At 42.2% G+C, this 19,947-nt stretch overlaps 1 protein-coding gene across 1 annotated transcript in view; it reads right to left on the minus strand.

Annotated features, from left to right (window-relative positions):
• Nucleotides 1-19,947, minus strand: part of HCN4 (hyperpolarization activated cyclic nucleotide gated potassium channel 4) — a 120,714-nt gene that overhangs the window by 67,605 nt on the left and 33,162 nt on the right. Inside the window, 1 exon segment of the mRNA XM_078150795.1 lies at nt 2,367-2,790. Within this exon segment, the coding sequence (XP_078006921.1) occupies nt 2,367-2,790 (424 nt within the window).

Below are 19,947 nucleotides of genomic sequence, written 5' to 3' on the forward strand. Positions count from 1 at the left end.
AGTAAGTGCTTAATAAATTGCTTTTTCATTCATTCATTTACTTATTCATCCATGTATACCTCTGTATATATGTTTCCCTCTACCTACCCTCAAAATGTTCCCATGTATGGAACAAAAGACATAAGTTTGAATCCCAGCTCTGCCATTAATTCACTGTGTAACTATGGGACAAATCACCAAGACTCTTCTGGAAGTGACAGGAGGGATAGAAGGTACAAGCTGTAGCAGGTGGGATGGGAAGGAAGGGTGGAGTCAGAAGAGAGTCAGGAAGCTTTCTCAGAAGGACCTACTGGTTCTTCGTGCCAGCTGGTTCATGAGCTTCCTCTAAATTCCGGGCAACATAATTCACAATCTCTGAATGAGAACAACATTGGACTTCATTCCCTCTGACCCTTTTCCTTTATCAAACAACTAAGATTAATCAGTGAAGCGAAGGAGTAATGAGTGGGGTGGGAGGCATAGCTATACAAGAGGATAGTAGGATGTAGCGGAAAGATTGTTAAATTTGGAGTCAGAAGAACTGGGTTCAAGTTTGTCACTTATAAGCTGTGTGGATTTGGACAAATCACTTACTGTCTCTGGGCTTCAATCTCATCACCAAAACATGAAATTAGATGGTCTTTTCTAGCTTGAACATTCTGTGATTCCTTGACCATATCCTATGCATGATAGAGGTACACATGGAACCTGAGGCTCTGGACACTTGACCCTTGGAGAAGGGACTTGGCCTCATGAGATGTGGGCTCCCTGAGTGCCAACACCAACTATTCACTTCTCTGTCTGGGGAATCCGAAGGAGTGTGTGTGTGTGTGTGTGTGTGTGTGTGTGTGTGTGTGTGTGTGTGTGTAACAGAGACAGACAGATAGATGGAGAGACAGAATGAGACAGAGACAGAGATAGAGACAGAGAGAAGTGGGGAGTGAGCTAGAAAGGAGGGGAAAGAATTAGGGACAGAAAAAACAATCAGAATTATAAGATAAGGAGTGGAATGGGGGAGATGATGCAGAGGATAATGGTAAGGATAGAAGTAAATAATATGGAGTAACAGTGGTGAGGAGATACTATACAGGGGATCCAAGGGGGTACCACTATTCCCTTTACGTGACTTGGGGACCCAGTGAAAATGCAAGAGTATGCTTCACCATCTCACATTCTCACAGAGGTAGACAATAATTATTTCTTTACAGCAGAAAAAGCCATTATGGTCAGTGAGGGCTCAAAGGTGAAAGAAATATGTTTCCAACCTTTGCACCTTTTCTTCCTCGTTTACTCATTTAGCCAGAGGCCTGGGCAGTCTGTACCACGCTCTCCCACTCTTAATTATCATGAACATTTTCATGATTTTAACAGAAAAGAAGGAGCTTCTGGTGCCAGACCCTAAGATTCTACTGATAAAAAGTAATCAGCCAGGTCTAAGGAAAATCAAGCAAAGTATTGAATGAAGACCTCTGCATACTTTTCTTTACCTAACCATTTCTTTTTGAAGAGGCAGCTAAGTGACATAGTAGATACAGTACTATACCTGGAGTCAGGGAGGCCTGGGTTCAAATCCTACCTCAGGCATTTGACCTTGGGCAAATCATTTAACTTCTTTCAACCTCAGTTTCCTTATCCATAAAACAGGGATAATAGCCCCCACCTTTCAAGGCTGTTGTGAGGATCAAATGTGATAATATATGTAAAGTGCTTTGTAAACCATAAAGTGTTTTATAAATTCTAGCTATTATGATCATTAGTATTTTATGAGTGAGAATGACATGGTACAGTGAAAGGATCGTTGGTTTGGGAGTCAGAGCACCTGGGTTCATATTTTGTCTCTGTCACTACCTGTGTAACCTTGGGCAAGTCACATGACATCACTAAGTCTCAGTTTTAAAATGGAGGAAGCAATCTGTTATGAAGATTAAATGAAATAACGGATGTGAAAAGAGGAAATACAGCCATAATGAATAAGGAGCTGGCCTCAGAGTCAGGAGGATCTGCATGCCAGATCACATGGCAGACTTATAATGTCTTTTTTATTTTCATTTGATTTCATTTTTTTCATTGTTATCTATCTTCATCCTACCTACCTCCTGTGCTAACTGGTGGTTGCTGGAGCTGTCTAAAGGAAGGTGCTGAAGATCCTTCCCCTCAGACACTCCAAACCAGACTGAAACCTAGTGAGGTCAAGTCACTTGCTCAAGGTTACATAGGTGCCCATCTACTCTGACTCCAAAGCCAATGAAGGAAGAAAAAAGTACCTTATCCATGTCCCATTCTGATAGTCTACATTCTCTCACTGTTTCCTTTGCTTATCACACTTTAATGCTCATTCTGTTGGCCTGGGACAGCCACATGGTGGCCCCTTTGGGGCCCTGACTCACCTCCTCCCACTGGTGTATGTAGCGAATGAGTCGGGAGAGCCGCAAGAGGCGAAGGAGGCTGAGGATCTTGGTGAATCGGACAATGCGCAGTGCCCTAGCTGTCTTATAGAACTCGGAGTCTATGCGCGTCTCCACAATGAGGAAGATGTAGTCCACAGGAATGGAGGAGATGAAGTCCACAACAAACCAACTCTTCAGGTATTTCATTTTGATCCTTTGAGGGTCCAGTATTATCTCTGTGTTGTCCTCTACAACTATGCCTGTCCGGAAGTTGAGGACAAGGTCAATGAGGAAGAAAGTGTCTGAGACCACATTGAAGACAATCCAGGGTGTTGTATTCTCATCTTTGAAGAAGGTGATGCCCACAGGGATGATAATCAGGTTCCCCACCATCAGAAGCAGCATGGTTAGGTCCCAGTAAAACCTGTGCAGAGGGAGAGACAGGTCACTTAGGGAGAGAACTCAAGAGAGAGATGTTCAGACAGCTACAGAGAGAAATACAACCAGGTACACCCACAAAAAGGAGACAGACATAGACACGGAGGAGAGAGAAAGATACCAAGAGAATTATGGATGATACCTAGAGAAATATAGAAATAGAGACACCAACATGGCAGAAGAGGGGAAGAGAAACACAGAGGCCCTCACCTTGACTGCAGGGATCCTACTCTACCATTTTCTGAAATTTTCTTAAATCTTACCCTTCCAGGAGACCTTTCAAATTCAATTTGGTTCGATTCAATTCAATTAGATTAGATCCAAAAAAATTTAATAAGTACCTACTCTCAGTAGAGTACTGTGCTAGGCTGGTTGAGATTCCAAGTTTAGATAAGACAGAGCACCTAATTAAGTACAAGTGAGAGGCAATTCTCTCCCTGAACCCCATGCTGACAGGACCCCTTACTGGCTATGCCTGTCTCTCCGCAGAGAGAAAATCAGTGTGAAAGTAAACAAATAGGGGTATCTAGGAGGGAGACCAGGCAATGTGGGAAAATCATCTCACTCCACAAATGTCTTTTAGGACAGAATTCCCCAGGAGATTCCAGGGCTTCCTGACCAGCTTTGCTGAACAATTTCTAGGGTTTCCAATATGGAACACTGCTGATATGTGAATGAATGAATTCCACTCACACCGACCAGTCTACATTGACCAGGGACTGTGTGCCCAGCCCTGTGCAAGAGAAGAAGCAGGTCTTGCCCTCCAGGAAAAGACATTGCAGACAATAAATAATTATAAAACCATATTAAACATACAAGTGGCCTGTCTTAATGGATAGAAAGCTGGCCTCAGAGTTAGGAAGGCCCATCTCTAATACATTCAAGACCCACCTGGCTCTGACACATTCTGGCTGTATATCCCTGGGAAAAATCACTTAAACCTCAATATTCTAGGAAACTGTCTTAAGATTACAAACTGCAGAGAAGGGAGTAACCTACATTGATGGAAAGAGTTTCTTATACCAATGAAATCAAGTCCCCATCTCTATTAAACAGTGAGCACTAGAATGGGGGCTTTGGGGTCTGAGAGCTGCAGCAGTTGGAGGGGACAGTGTTCAGTGCGGCTGAGAGGGCAGGATCAGGAAAGGCACCACTTGAGCAGGCCCTTAAAGGGTATAGATCTATGGAGAGGCAGAAGGGACAGGGGAGGACAGGCCAGACGAAAGAGACAAAAGCCCTCAGAGATAAGAATAAATATGTATTGTGCTGGTTGCCAGGAGGCAACAGGCCTGATTCGGATACAGGGTGGGTACAAGGGAAGGAGATAGTAATGGGGAGCAAACTGAAAAGGGTGATGGGGACACTGAGTTCAAGGAGGAGAAAGAAGAAAGGGTTAGTGGTGTTTATTTTGGGGGAAGTGGGTAAAGGGCCTGGGCTCCAGAGACCGTTCTGTCCCATGGAGAGCTGTCCCCAGAGTGGGTGCTATAGACACCAACAAGGATATGGACAGGTGAGGGCCTAGGCTGTTTATTGCCCTAATTGCCCTTTGCTGCTACTTCAGCACTAAGCTTCTAACCCAAACAGCCTCCATGTTCTTGGGTGACCTTGCTATCACACTGCTGCTGGGGCCATCTTCCATATGCAGAAGGATGACTGGCTGCCCAGCTGGGTGGCTGCTTCACCAGAAAGGTCTCTAGGCACCCTAGCCCCAGAACCGACTAGGGCCATTACCAGGAAGTCAGGCCAAAGGGCAGGGTAGTCAAAGGTGCAGGGCTCCCCTATCCCAGAGAAAGGGCTGAGAGGGCAGGATGTCTACAGGCAGGAACTTGGAAAAGAGCAGAGAAGAGGGAGAGCAGGAAGGGGCAAAGAAGAAGGCTGTCCCTGTAAAGTCTGTTCAATCCAGTTGATTCTGCCATGTTTCTGCTGCAAGGAAGTCAGTCAAGGCATGGCTGGAGATCTGGCTGTTAGCTAACACCTCACATACCTGACACAGATTCTGCCTTAATCAACAATGAATGACATCTTAAGTGTATAACCAAGACTCCGGCCTCTCTTTCCTGGCCTTTTCTCCCCCTTTCAGGGCTTCTTTTGTGCCCTTGTCCAGGGTTCTGATTGCTCTATTGGCCCTTTCCATGAGATACTCTCCTCCCTGTTCAAGTGGGAGAGGGTGTGTGTGTGTGTGTGTGTGTGTGGCTAAGGGAACACAATTTTAAAATAGGAACCTGGAGAGGGCGATGCTTATCCCACAGAAATGACAACACATGGGGAATGACCCTGTTAAGCAATAAAAGGAGGCCACTGAGATATGATGACAAAAGGAGTTCTCCAAAGACATTAGATTTAACATGAAATGTACATAAGATGGAAGAAGGCGCAGGTAACCCAGGACAAAGTCAATAGAACAGGAAGAGGAATGGAAAGAGTAAAGTACAGAATGAGTCAGGAAGTACCAAAAAAAAAGTATCACAACAACAACAGAAGGCTGAGAAGGCTTTGATCATTTCCAGCCACGTGACCTTGGGCAAGTCACTTAACCTTTATATGCCTTAGTTTCCTTATCTGTAAAATGGAAATAATGATCCCTGAACCATATACCTCAAAGGATCATTGGAAGACCAGTGCTACACAAAGTGAGTCATTATTAATAAAGAGGAACAAAACAAGTGCTCAGAGGCAGATACAATCGGCACTGTGCTGGGAAATGTTTAACAACCTGATCAAAAATAATGTAGAGCAAAACACACTTTGAATATACACTATTAACATTTTCTCCATCACTTTCTTAAGTCTGGGCAATCAACAAAGCAATAAAGCAAGCCTTGATTTGTAGAATTTGTGCTCTCACTGTAAGTTTAATAATTGGCTCCGGTTTGAGCTGGCTCCAACACACCTCAGGGTATGGCAATGTTAATAGTGATGTTGAAAAAGTGGAACCACTCAACTTTCATTTTTCCCCCGATGTTTTCTTATCAGGGAGAAGACTCTTCCGATTAGGAAAGGCAGAGTAAATGAAAATCCAAATGGAAGATAGGTAAAGAGGTGCTAAAAGTTTAACCAGTTTTTATCAATAAATCAAAGAAATTGCATCCCAGAAAAAATGAAAATATTGGCAAATGTGAACTCTGAACCACTCTTAGTAATCTCTGAAGAATTACGGGGAGCAAGAGAGGTATCCGACTGGATATGTTTCGATTTTCTAAAGGGGGGCAGGGGAATTCTAGAAATTATAGATTGGCAAGCTTGACACTGGTCCCAAGCAAGATTCTCGGAATGATTAAACAGATGGTTTGTGAGCACTTAGGGAGATCCATGGCAGCTAGTATGGTATTAAATTAGAAGTCATGTTCTTTGCCACCCCAAAGAAGAACAAAGCACAAAAAAAGAAATCCAGTCAAATTAATTATATTTCCTTTGTTGATAGATTGAATAACTTAGTAGGTTAGGCAAATATTATAGACATTGTGTGTCTCACTTTTAGAAAGGCATTTGACCGAATCACTCTTTCATCAGTCGAGGACAACGTTTGTTGGAGTAATACGGTGAAGAGTATTGATTCTATAGTCAGAGGTCTTGGGCTTAAATCCCAGGTCTTATTCTCAGTACCTATGTGAATTTGGATAATTCCCTTCAATTCCCTGGGCCTTGGTTTTCTCATCTGTGAAATGAGGAGTTGGATTAGTTGGTCTCTGTGGTCCCTTCCAGATCAAGATATGGAACAATATGTTACTAATGAACCCCTGGTGCATTGCAGTGATCACTGATGCTATTTCAATGCATTCTATGCTACGAATGATTCTCAGATAGGGAAGGCTGTAACAAAAACTGGTCAACAGATAATCTAAACTACTGGTAAGTGAACAATTGGTAACAGAGTACTAGTTTCCTCAAGTCGCCTGACCCAGACAAACTTGGATAACAGTGCAAATCATTATTTCTGAGGTATCATGGAACATAGGAGATGTTTAATGGGAGTTAGTCAACAAGCACTTATTAAGCACCAGACCTCTGTGCTAAGCACTAAGAAGATAAGGAAAGGCAAAATCACAGTCCCTGCCCTCAAGGAGCTCACAATCTAGTGGGAGGAACAACACGCAAACAATTAGATACACACAAGATACATACTCTAACTAGGAGGTAATCTCTGAGGGAAGGCACTGGTAGGTGGGAACTGGGAAAGCTAGGGAGCAGGTAGTATAACAGATTGACCATTGTACCTAGAGTGTGAAGACATGGGTTTGTATCCTAGTTCAGTCACATCACTACCTATGTGGCCTTGGGCAAGTCATGTAACTTCTCTAGGGCTTAGTTTCATTGTCTGTAAAATTAGGGGATTCGACTAGATATAACCTTTACATTCCCTTCCCACTCTAAATCTATGCTCCTGTGACTGATGACGATCAAATGGATCCATTTTCAAAAGTCCTTCAGACTATTCTAAATTCTATATTCAAGTAGAATAAAAATTCCTTGATGGCAGGAAGCATCTTTATTTATAAACCAAAGGGGCCTAGAATGCTGCCTGACACATAGTAAGCACTTAATAAATGTTTGCTGATGTATAGAACAGCGAGTTGGGTGCTAATTCTTGGTAAAAGCCTCGAACAGCTTACAAATGGGATATTCGTGAGCTTTTAGAAATGGAGGCAGTGATTACTGCAACGCACCAGCGGTTCATTAGTGACAACTCGGTCCATATTAACTTCATTTCTGTAGGTCAAGGGAATGTCACAGACATAGTATACCCTGATTTCAGCACAGAATTTGGCATAAATCTTTCAAGTACCCTGTGAACAACGTGGAAAGCTATGGACTATGTGATTTTACAGCTGAGTGAATTCAGAACTCGTAAGATGATGGTTTGGCATCAACTTACAGAGAGGTCTCTAGTAGAGAGCTACAGGGCTCTGTCCTTAGCCCAAGTTTATTTAAAATTCTCATCAATGATTTGATTGATAGTAGGTGGCAAGTCTTTCAAAGTTGTGGATAAAATAAAGTTCAGTGAAACTGTAAATATGTGGGGTGAAAGAATCAGGGTCTAAAAAGATCTTGAAAGGCAAGAAAATGGGGTGAATCCAAAAAGATGAAATTTAATCTAGCACATCAAAAGATCTGCAGTTTGACTGATACTGGCATTCCCTCTTACTTATGCAGACTGCAACCCCTTCATATCTTAGTGGATGGGTTCTTGAATTGCTACAGCCAAAAAAAATTCAAGACCGGACAGCCAACCATTGAGTCATAAGCCTTTCTGAACTTGGCTAGCCCAATCCTCAGAAGAGTTCATTAACTTATATCCAGAATAATAACAACTAACATTCATATAGCACTTATTTTATGCCAACCACATTACAATTATTATCTCATTTCATCCTCACATCATCCCTGGGAAGTAGGTGCTATTATTACTCCCCATTTAGAGATGAGGAGATGACTCAAACAGATGTTAAGTGACTTGCCCTGAGTTGCCCAGTTAGTAAAATCTGAAGTTGGATATGAACTCAAGTCTTCCTGACTCTGGGCCCAGCGCCCCTAAATAAGTGACTTGCCCTGAGTTGCCCAGTTAGTAAAATCTGAAGTTGGATATGAACTCAAGTCTTCCTGACTCTGGGCCCAGCGCCCCTATCTGCTACACTATCTATCTGCCTCTTTCCAGTTTGATAAAAATGCCCACAGCTTAATCTTTCAAAATCCATATTATGATGAAATATCAGAAGAGGACTTTAGATGAAATTTAGCAGGGAGAAATGAAAAGTCTTGAAGTTGCGTTAAAGGAAAATCACTTGTACAAATACAAGATGGAAAAGATATGTCTAGAAAGCAGTTCATGCGATAAAGACGTGGACTTTCAGAGGACTGAAAGGTCAATGAATCATCCATATGAGGCAGCAAAGAAAAAACCTCATATAATCTTAGGTTTCATTAACCTAAGGGTGACATCTAGGAGAAGGGAGGTAAGAGTCCCCCTGTACTCTGCCTTAGCCAAACCATAGCCATACCATTGTTTTTAGTTCTGGCTGGCACATTTTAAGAGGAGTATAAGCAGGAAAAAAATTCAGAGGAAAGTGACTGAGGGGACTTCATCTTAAATGAGGATTCATTGAAGAAACCTGGACTTTTTAGATTGGAAAAAGGAAATCTAAAGATCCCATGATCTGTGCTTTCAAACAATTTAAGGGTAGTCACAGAGAAGGATCCAACATGTTCTGTTTGACCCAAGAAGGCAGAACTAAGGCCAATGGGGGTAGAAGATGAAAAGAAGTAGATTTTGATAACATAAGAAAGAAAAACCTAACAGTGATAGCTGCCCAGATTGGGAAGGTTCTGGCTCAGTGGATAGCGCATTCCTCAACACTAGAAGTCTTTGAGGTAAAGCTGCATAATCACCTGTTAGGGATGATGTTCAGGGGATACATGCATCAGGGAGGGGTTGGAACTGAAGGACATTGGAGGTCCCAGCTCTAGCCTTCTATGATTCTCTGATATCCTTGTGGACAATACGGACAACTGTAGGCTGGATAACAGTATGGTGAGGTAGAATCAGGGATGTTGGAATGACCACACCCAGAGGGCACTGATTAAATGATCAATAGCTAATCTGGAGACAGGTCCAGTGGTCTGCTTCAGGGCACAGTCCTGGAACCTACTCTAGACTCAAATAATTTTAGGTCTGGAAAGAATATTAGCCATTGTGTAATTTGGCCCTCCAATTCTATAGATAAGGAAACCGAGGTGTAATGTAACTTGGTCAAGATCACATGGAAAATTAGTTGGGACAAAAAGAAACCAGCTGCATAAATACAAAATAGAGAGTGATAGATTTAGAAATGGAACAAACCTTAGAAGTCATCAAGGGCAGATCATCCAGAGCCCAAGTGTAGCAATGTATCACTATACGCCTTTACCTTAGAGATCATCTACATCTTAAAGAGTAGGGGAAAAACCCAGAGAGATTAAGTGATTTGTCCAAAGTCACACAGGTAAATAGTAGCCATGGATCTAAGCTCAGCATTCTTTCCACTGCATCATTACTATGCCTGCCCTAAGGAGATTTGGCTTGTTAGTTTTTCATGTCAGTTATTCAAAAAATACAACTTAGGATTTCTTTAATTGTAGGCTGGACTGTGTAAAGGTGGTTGCCAAAAAACTGAAGGCTGTATAGGAGCTCTGTACCTCTATTCTGGGCACTGTATTTTCAGAGTTGAGCTGGCAAAATAAAGCTTATTTAGCAGGGGGAGAAGAAGATGGTAAGGGTCCTGTGTCATCCTGTCCCAGACCAAAAGGGCAAAGTAGACTAAGGATACCAGCTCCAGACACACTAAAGGCTTGGGAACAGCCTTGAAGCAGATGACTAGCAAAACTGACTTGGAGGGAAGTCTCTGGTGGAGTGTCTCAGGGCTCTGTCTTTGGCCCAGATCTGTTCAATATTCTTATCCATGATTTAGATGACAATACATATATCACAGTTTTCAAATTTGCAGATGGCATGAAGTTGAATAAAATAACTAATATGATGGATAAAAGGATTAGGATCTCTATAAAGGCCTTGCTAGGTAAAAATGGGTTGAATTCCAATAAGATGAAATTTGAGGTGGTAGGTAGAGTTGTTGGGAAACATCTCAGAAAAAATTAACCCAAAAAGTAGGACCACACTAGGAAGCAGGTAAGGTCATTGATGGGAATCCAATGAACTCAACACAAACAAAACAGAGAGCTAGATCCAATGTCCAGGCAGGTCCTGGGTGGGTCTAAAGGAGGTGAGATGAGACTCCAGGAGCAGTATGGTTGATACAATACTCTGACAGGTTCAGAGGCTCTGTGATACTAAGAAAGCTATGTACTAAAGAGGGGGATCTTGACTACAACGATTCTGATTCAATGCAAGAAAGCACCAAAGAAAAGAAGACACAGCAGGGACAAGATTGCCATCATCAAGTATATGTTGGGCTGTGATGTGAAAGAAAATTTAGACTTGTGCTACATGGCGTGAGAGGGCAGAACCAGGAACAGTAGGAAGAAGGTACAGAGAAGTAGATTTAGGCTTGGTGTCAGAAACAAGACAAATTTCTTAACATTTGGGGGTGTCAGAATGGGCTGACTCCAAAGAAAGTGAGTTTTCCATCACTGGGAGTCTTCTAGTAATGACTGAAAGATTATTCAGAGATGTTGTAGATGGGACCTCTCTGTTCAAGTATGGGTCAGATTAAGTGACTTCTGATGCTGCATACTAATAAAAGGAATGTTATATTTGGAGTCACAAGACATGGGTTCAAATTCCAGCTCTTCCACTTAATTACCTGCATCACTCAAACCTTTCTGAACCTCAGTTTACTCATCTACTCATCTGTAAAATGGAGAGTTGGGTTAGATAACTTCAAAGGTCTCTCACAACTCTAAATGTATTATCCTATATCCCTTCTAGTTCTGAGATTCTGTGTCTTTACAACAGAGTTATCCAACAAGCTTCTTTATGAGGTAAGGAGTTCCCTGTTACTCTAAGTGGTCAAGCAGAGGCTGGGTGATAACATCTCAAAGATACTGCATAGTGAGGCTATGAGTTAGAGGATCCTACTATTCTTTGAACTATGAAGCACCTATGGTAAACTTTTGGGCATCAGTAGTGGAGATACTTTTGGTCAGATCTCAATGTAAAGAAGTCTGTAATCTCCCTCTGTTGCAGGGTTGATCTCATATTATGAATAACCACTTATATTTTGATATATCCTTAGTAGAGGATAAGGTGTGACCCATAGTCACACAGCTAGTAAATGGAAGAGCCCAGATTTGAATCTGGGTCTTCAGACTCCAAGGCCATGGTTCTTTCCATTGTACCACCTTGTTTCTCCATTAAGAGCACCTTGTCTCCTAAAAGTTCAAAACACTTATGGAGCCCATCTTCTACTAATTTGTCTCACAATACCCCCAAAGCCATGATTATGGTCATGGATTATTAGCTCCATGTTATAGGAGGAGAACAGAGATTAAGGAGTCTAATCAAAGTTGCACAGCAAACTGGTTAAGTAGACATAGGTCTTGGCTTCTTTAGCATCCTGTCTATAGACTGAAGTGCTAGCTGATGGGTCCAGCAGACATGGACATATGCTGCTCTTCCCAGGCCCCAGCAGTGAAGACAGAGCACCTGAGAAGCAGAGCACTGACTTCTAATCATGTGCATCTTGGCTTACCTGACTCTGCCCCGGAAATCCTGCCAGGGCTAAGTGGCTCTGGGCCACGGCCCCAGTGTGAAGGGCATGAAATGATGGTGCAGTTTCCTCATGCTATTAATTTGGACAGTTACACAATAGCATATAAAGGTACTAAGCCTGGGAGAAATTAATATGTCTTTCCCCAGTAAAAAAATAACCTTTCAGCCATCTTTAATCTCCTTGTTGCAGGGAAGAAATGAAAAAGGAACTTTGGAGAAGAAGTAGCAAGGTGTCTTCCCCTCTGACCCCGAAAGGAACTGGCTACACAAGACCCTCCCACTGCCCCACCCCACCATAATCAAAATTGGGCAAAACCACAGTCTTCTAGTGTTTGATTTTTTATGCCAATTCATTTCACAATAGTAGGAGGAGGGAATGAGGAACAGAGAGGGCATGTAATACAACTCCTTCCAAAAACAGTCCTTCATCTTCTCACACCCGGACTATTGTAATAGCCTTCTGATTGGCCTCCTTGCCTCTAATCTCTTCCTACTCCAGTCCACCCTCCACTCAGTTGCCAAAGTAAGTCTGACCACATCACTCCCTTCTTCCTCAACTCAATAAATTCTAATGCCTCCTTATTATCTCTACTATCAAATATAAAACATTCTATTTGACATTCGAAGCCCTTCACAACCTGGCCCCTTCCTACCTTTCCAATCCTGTACCTTATTCCCTTCAATGTATTCTATGATTCAGCTATGCTGGCCTATTTGCTGTTGCTCCCACAAGACATTTCATCTCTCCTTTGCATTTCCCATGCCTGGAATGACAGCCTTCTTCACCTCTGTCTCTTGGCTTCCCTAGATTTCTTCAAGATTTAGTTCAATTTCGCCTTCTGGAAGAAGTCCCTCTTTGCCATCCCCCCCGAGGCTGGCACCTTTCCCTCTCAGATTGCCTTCCCTTCTGCATATATCTTGTATGTACATTGTTATTTGCATGTTTTCTCCACCATTAGAATGTGAGTTCCTTGAGGAGATGTTTTTGTCTTTCTTTGTATCCCTGACACTTAGCATAATGCCTGGCACATAGTAAATACTTGTTAATAAATGCTTGTTTCTGACTATTGACTTCCAAAGCCAGAACCTCAGAAACCATCTCATCTCCTACATCATTTTGCAAATGAGGAAACTGAGGGTTGGGGGATTCAGTGACTTGCCTAAGATCTCACAGGTCATAGGGTCTGCCTCCAAACCCACAGATGTGTCTCCTATGCCACACTGTCTCTCACCCTAATTTAGGCAATCCAGAGAGAGGACAATTCACAGGATCCAAGATCCAGAGCTGGAAAGGGTCTTGAGGCCACACAACCCAAAGCTCTCATTTGAAAGTTGAAGAAACTGAGGTTCAGGAGATTAAATAATTTAGACAAGGTCACACAAGCAGTAAGTAAGCATCAGAAGTGGAGTGTGAACCCAGGTCCTCCATCTCAGGGGAATTATTGGCAAGTTATTGGCAGAGCCAAGATGTAGATGACATTCTTCTTCAGAGAATGATTAGACTAAGTAGTTTCTGGGGTCCCTTTCAGTTCTTTTAAAAATTCATTAAGATGACTTAAACATTTTTCAAATTTTTTTTCAAATTTATTTCTTTCAGTTAATAAAAAATCTATTTTTATTCCCCCTACAATGAAAAAAAGAAAGAAAGACAAAACCCTAGTGCCTTCTAATTCCAAATTCTGTGCTTCTGTGAATAGCAGCCAGGTCTCCTGACCTGTTCAGTCAAGTGATCTTGCCACTTTACCACAACGCTCTCTCCTCAGCTTCCTCTCTGCTCCCTTCAGAAATCACAGCTCATTTCCCTTGTCAGTGAGATGCCAACGCTAAAGGAATGTTCTCAGCCCACAAGACGCTAACATCATATTCCAGCCTATAAACACACACACAAAGGTGTGCACTGGTATGTGCAGATGTATGCATGCATACACTTATAAAAACAATCACAAACACCTGACTCCAAATATATATAATGATACATGCAAATAGGAACATAGACATGATTGCACACAAATATACACACAAACAGGGACACACAAACACAAAGATAAGTGTATGAATACATACATGGACAAAGAAATATGCTCACATACACACACCAATAAGAACACATATACATGCATGTGTGTATATATACACGCACACGTTTACATAGAAGAATCCAAAACATAAAGGCAAACACACACATACAAATATATATGTGTGTGTGTGTATACATATATATATATACATATATATGTATATATATATATAGAGAGAGAGAGAGAGAGAGAGACAGAGACAGAGACGGAGACAGAGAGACAGAGAGAGAGACAGAGACAGAGACAGAGACAGAGAGAGAAGGCAGGGAGGGAGGGAGGAAGGGAGAGAGAGAGAGAGAGATATTATCCCAGACAAAATCATTGACACAATGCAGGTTTCAGTGAGGCCACCATACGTATGCCTTGTGATATCTACGTAACTCTAGTACAGAAAAAGTATTAAGGTAGTTTCTAAAATTAACATGAAACAGAAAGAAAGGAAAAGAAAAAGAGGAAGAAAGAGAAGATAATGTAGGAGGAATAGGGAAGAAGGGAGAGAGAAAAAGGAGGAGAATGGGAGGGCAAGAGAAGGAGAGAAAAAGGAAGAGAAGGAAGGATTTGGCAGGGCTGCTACTCCATCCTGTTTCTCTGTTTTCCCCAGCTCCAGATCCCTCAATTACAGAGTAAAGTTGATACAGTAATTAATAGGAGAATGTTTGCATTTCGTGGTCTTCATAAAACCAAATTACATGATGCAAAAATACCCATTTTCTAGCATCGCACATAATGTTTTTGATGAAGAGGCTCAAATGCCCACGGGGTTATTTTTAGCCCCAGCTGGGGTGCCCGCGATGGTTTACAAACAACGTGGTTAGCACGCTGATGCACTGGTACCATTACCCTCCCAGAGGATGTCTGTCAGGATTCCCGCACAGTCCATGAGTCACCACACAGGCAGGACCATACAAATGCTCCCTGCACCTCACAGAAATTATTAGAGACTCCTAGATGGGATAGCTCTATTCAAACCCATTCAAGTCAGGTCACCAAGTGACAATTTATATGCCTTGCACGGGGTGAGCATACTTGTATTACTGCTGTCACTGCTGCTGCTGAGGATAGCATTTTTAAAGGATGGATAAAAAAGAGTGGGGTGGAGGTGGAGCCACAACTGCTGAGCAGAGCTGTGGGTCTTCCCCGAGCATCTTATGGACAGATTTTTGAAGGAGAGAGAACAAACAAGTGCCTAGCATTTCTCCAAACAACTGATCAGCAAATCAATATTTACTGCTTACCTACTATGTGCAAGACCCTGTTTTAAATGCAAAGCAAAAGGACATATAGCTCCTGTTCCCATGGTGCTTATAACTCAGTTAAAAAGATAATATTAACACACCTGAAAAATGAAATAACAAAAGAAGGCAAGAAGATAAGAATTGTCACAGAGTGATCACTTTGCAGATGAGAGGTAAAGATGCAAAGTGCTTGAGCTCATCAGAAGGAGAGATCACTATGTAATCTGGAAGCTTAATGGAGGTATTATTTAGCTGGATCTTACAGAACAGGAGGAATTTGGATAGGTGGATACAGAGGAGGATAGGGGAGCAAATATTCTAGGTAAGAGAGTCAGAATAAGCAAAGACTTGAGGGTAAAGGATAAGTATGTGAGATCCAGGGGACAGTGGAGATATTGGGCCAGAGAAGAGGAATTGTGGAGGGAAGAAGTAGGAGATAGAATGTGAGAGGCTGAGTAGTGTGGACTCCAAGAAACCTTTTGGGAGACTCCAGCCTATGATAATTTTCAATTTAATTCAACATACTACACTTACAAGGTACCACACTAGGTGCTAAGAATGTGAAGAACCTCATAGTTGTTGTGAGGATCAAATGAAATAATAGTTGTAAAGCACTTAGCACAGTGCCTGGCACATAGTAAGCTCTATTAAATGTTATCTATTTTTATTAACCAACATCCAGTGGTCTGATGTGTCTAGAAAGTAGTATTTGTTAAGGTAGAGAATGTGAAATGAGGCTAGAAAGATAAATTGGATCCAGATTCTAAAGGGCATTAAATGATAAACAAAGGAATCTGTATTAATGTAGGTAATAAGGAGCTACATTAGGTTTTTGAGCAAGAGAATGGCATGGTCATGCCATTTCAGCAACATTTGTGATGAGTAATCTGGTTCTTCTGTGACCAACAGTCTGGGGAGAGACTGGAGGCTGGGGGAACACAGATAGGCTTATACAACATCCAAGCCAGAGATGATGAGGCTTGGTTCTAGGGTGGTGACAGTATAAATGAAGAAAGAGGGAAAGATTTTGAAAGCTATTACAGACAGGAATTTTTAGAAGGGTGAATGTTGAATTTCACAATGAGGTAATTCACTCAGGTGGAGACGTCCAGTAGTCAGCTAGAGATGAAGGATTAACACTCAGAGGAAAGAATTGGACTGGATTATCTAGACTTGAAAGTCATCTCTATAGAGGTGGCAATTGAACACAGATGAGAACAGATGAGTTTATGAAGGGAAAGAGTATAAAAAAGAAGAAAAAAGAGCTGAAAACTGACTTATAGGGAGCACTCACAATTAAGGGCTAAGAGGATGATGAAAAATTATTGAAAGAGACTGAGAAAGCATGATCAGAGAAGTAGGAGAACCAGGCACAAATGAAACTGAGATAGGAGAAAGTATCCAGAAGAAAGGATGGGCAAGCACTGCAGAAAGGTCAAGGAGGGGAAGAACGGAGAAAAGTCCATTGTTTTGACACCAAAGAAGAAACTTTGGAGAGAGCAGTTTCAGTAGAGTGGTGGGTTCAAAAAGTACAAGAGATTAAGAAGTGAATGGGTTGTAAGGAAGTAGAGGCAGCAACTTAAAGTGACTCTTTTTTTTTAGAACACTGGCAGTGAAAGATACAAGAGATATAAGACAATAGCTGGAGGGGATGACAAGGTCAAAGATTCATTTTTTAAGCTTAGGGAAGATCTGGCCATGTTTATAGGCAACAGGGAAGGATTGAGTATATACAGAGAAACTGAAGATGGGTCAAGGGTAATGATCAATGGAAGATACTTCCAGAATAGACTGGAGCAAGTAGAATCCAGGGTGCAAGTATATGCATTAGGATTGGCAAGGAGAGCCACTTTATCTTCTGAGAAGAGTAAAAGAGGAAAGGATGAGTGAGAGATCCTGATGTATGGATGTGAAATAAGGATGCTTACAACAGATAGCCCCTGTCTTCTCAGTAAAGTAAGAGGCAAAGTTATCTGCTGAAAGTGAGAGAGGAGTGGGGTGGATTTGGGAGCCTGAGAGGAAGGACTAGGAGTAGCCACTGTAGGGAATGTGATGGAGAGTCAGTTGGTAATGAATAAAAGGGTTTACTGCACAGTAGTACAGGTCCAGCTCAGGTTAGGCAGTATGAATTTGAAGTGGACCCAGTCAGCATGGTTTCCTGACTTAATCTAAAAACATTCAGTAGCTCTTAAGAAACTTTAGCACAGGGCTGAACAAACCAAGGCTTAGTGAGTTTCTAGCAGTCCCTGTGAACCTCACATATCCTTTCCCCTCAACAAATACAGCATTCCCTGCATGTGAGGCAGGCTTGCTCAAGAAGCTGCTAACCAACCACTGTTTCAGCACCTCGGACAGTACACAATGCTCAGCACATGTAATCTTTCTGACTCTCAGGAACAGTGTTGGGAAATCAAGAAAGCCATCCAAGTTTTCTTTCACCTCCTCCCTTGGGGGTGGAGGGGGATGAGGTTTGGTTCATTTCCTGGTACACTGTCCCAGTGTAGAAAAAGCACTGAATTTGGAGTCAGATTCTCTGCTTGACGAATTTTAGCTGTAAAACAATGGGTAAGTCACTTAAAACTCACTGAATTTAGTTTCCTTACCTATAAAATTGGGATCAAAACCTTTCACTACCTACCTCACAAAGCTATTATGAGGGTTGAACCAGGTAACACACATAAAGCAATTTGTAAACCTTAAATTATTAAAAAAATTATGTAAGGGAGGTAGAGTACCACAGTGGATCAAAAGCTGGCCTCAAAGCTAGGAAAACCTAGGTTCAAGTACTCCCTCTGACATGTACTAGTTGTGTGATCCTGGACAAGTGACCTCCCGGTGCTCTAGGAAACTTTCTAAAGCTGCAAGTTGTAGAGGAAGAGCCAAGCTGAATTGGTCGAGGGAGTCACCTCACCCAAGAGTTCCCTAGACCAATGAAATGAATGATCTTGATCTTTACCTCATCCCTATTCCACAATTTTCTTATTTCAGTTTGATGCCTGCCTCTACACAACCCAACTTGTTCATCTGACTATCAAGTAATGCCCTAAACCATCAATGGATGATAATGGCTTAAGGTGTGCCTCCTCCTAAGAGCATCAGCTTTCTGGTAAGGGAGTCTTGGAGGTGGAAGAGCCTTTAACACCCAAGGACTCTCTAGTGATGATGATTCAGGCACCAGAACAGAGGGGTGGGATGTGTGTATGTGTGTGTGTGTGTGTGTGTGTGTGTGTGTGTGTGTGTGAGAGAGAGAGAGAGAGAGAGAGAGAGAGAGAGAGAGAGAGAGAGAGAGAGAGAGAAAGAGAGAGAGAGAGAAGGAGAAAGAGATATTGAGGTTATGGGATAGGGTTCCTCTTAGATTATGCCAAATAAGCACCCACCTATTCTGAATATACACAAAATCTAGCCTTGCTTGGATGAGAAAAGATGGGGAAAAGAAAGCTAAGAGATTCTCAGGAAAGCAGATCTCTCTCTACTTGCCAATATGTAGAGCCACCTCCCAAGATGAAAGGAAGAGGCAGCACTTTCTGGGATTGCAGTACCCAATCTCCAGATGTTTTGAAATTAAGCAAGCACAATGATTACTCATGATATATATGGGGAAGTTAAGGCCCATGGGGGGAGGAGGTACTTTCCCAAAGTTTCATGGAATATGGGGAAATCTATGCACAGAAAGCAGGATACTTAGTCAAATTTTTCTCCTTTTCTGTCTCCCTCCTCACCCTGATTCCGTAACTATTGTGGGTTAAGCCTTCACAATGCTTTGGGTGTCTATTTCCTTTGGATCCTTCCCTGGAGAGTGAAAGGAATAAGTACAACTGATCTTGACAGGATAGGGACTGGGCACATGGATGGGTCCATTCAAGCTGATTCCACCATAAACATGGTTCTGAGGCTGGGGCATGTTCAAATTAGAGGCCTTACTCTTGATAAAGTCAGAGAACCCCTGACCTCCACTGTGGGTATTCAGGTCAGAATGTGCTCTCTGACTTCCTGTGGAAGGAACAGACAGAGCTGAGAGGTCACCATCCTTCCTCCTCATGGTGCCTGAAACAGCATGAAACACCAGCTGGGTTGTGGAGATCTAGGCTCCTGGTGCCAACCCTGAGACCAATACCAGCAATTCTCTTCCAGGCAGGCTGGTCGGCAGGTGGCCTATCTCAGTCTCCACATGCCCAGGGCCCAGCAGGGAGGATACAGGCTTGGAGACCAGTTATGAAGAGGGAGAGATGGGAGGAGGTACTGAGTAGACAAAAATAAAGAAGTGACATTTTAATCTGAAACTCCAAACATTTCTGGGTCTGACTCAAGTGAAAGGTCCTTGAGCTTTAGAGGAACAAGAGAGGAGAAGAACCTTCTGGACTCACTCAGAGACTTGCAGGTCATTTCTGAGGTTTCTAAGACCAAACTCCCACTCCTTCCACAAACAGCCTGGATAAGATCCAAAGAGTGACAGATTTGGAAGTAGAGAGAAAGTGGGACATAAAGGCTGAGAAATCCAGATACAACCTTCTTCAGCTCACCCACTCTCATAACCCACATACATTCAAAACACACACACACATACACATGGACTCAAAATGTGGCAAAATTACAGGGAATCTTGATAAGGAAAGAGTGAAGAATCTGTT

This window comes from Phascolarctos cinereus, unplaced genomic scaffold, assembly GCF_003287225.1.
Source record: "Phascolarctos cinereus isolate Bilbo 61053 unplaced genomic scaffold, phaCin_HiC Scaffold_3;HRSCAF=262, whole genome shotgun sequence".
Taxonomy (NCBI): domain Eukaryota; kingdom Metazoa; phylum Chordata; class Mammalia; order Diprotodontia; family Phascolarctidae; genus Phascolarctos; species Phascolarctos cinereus.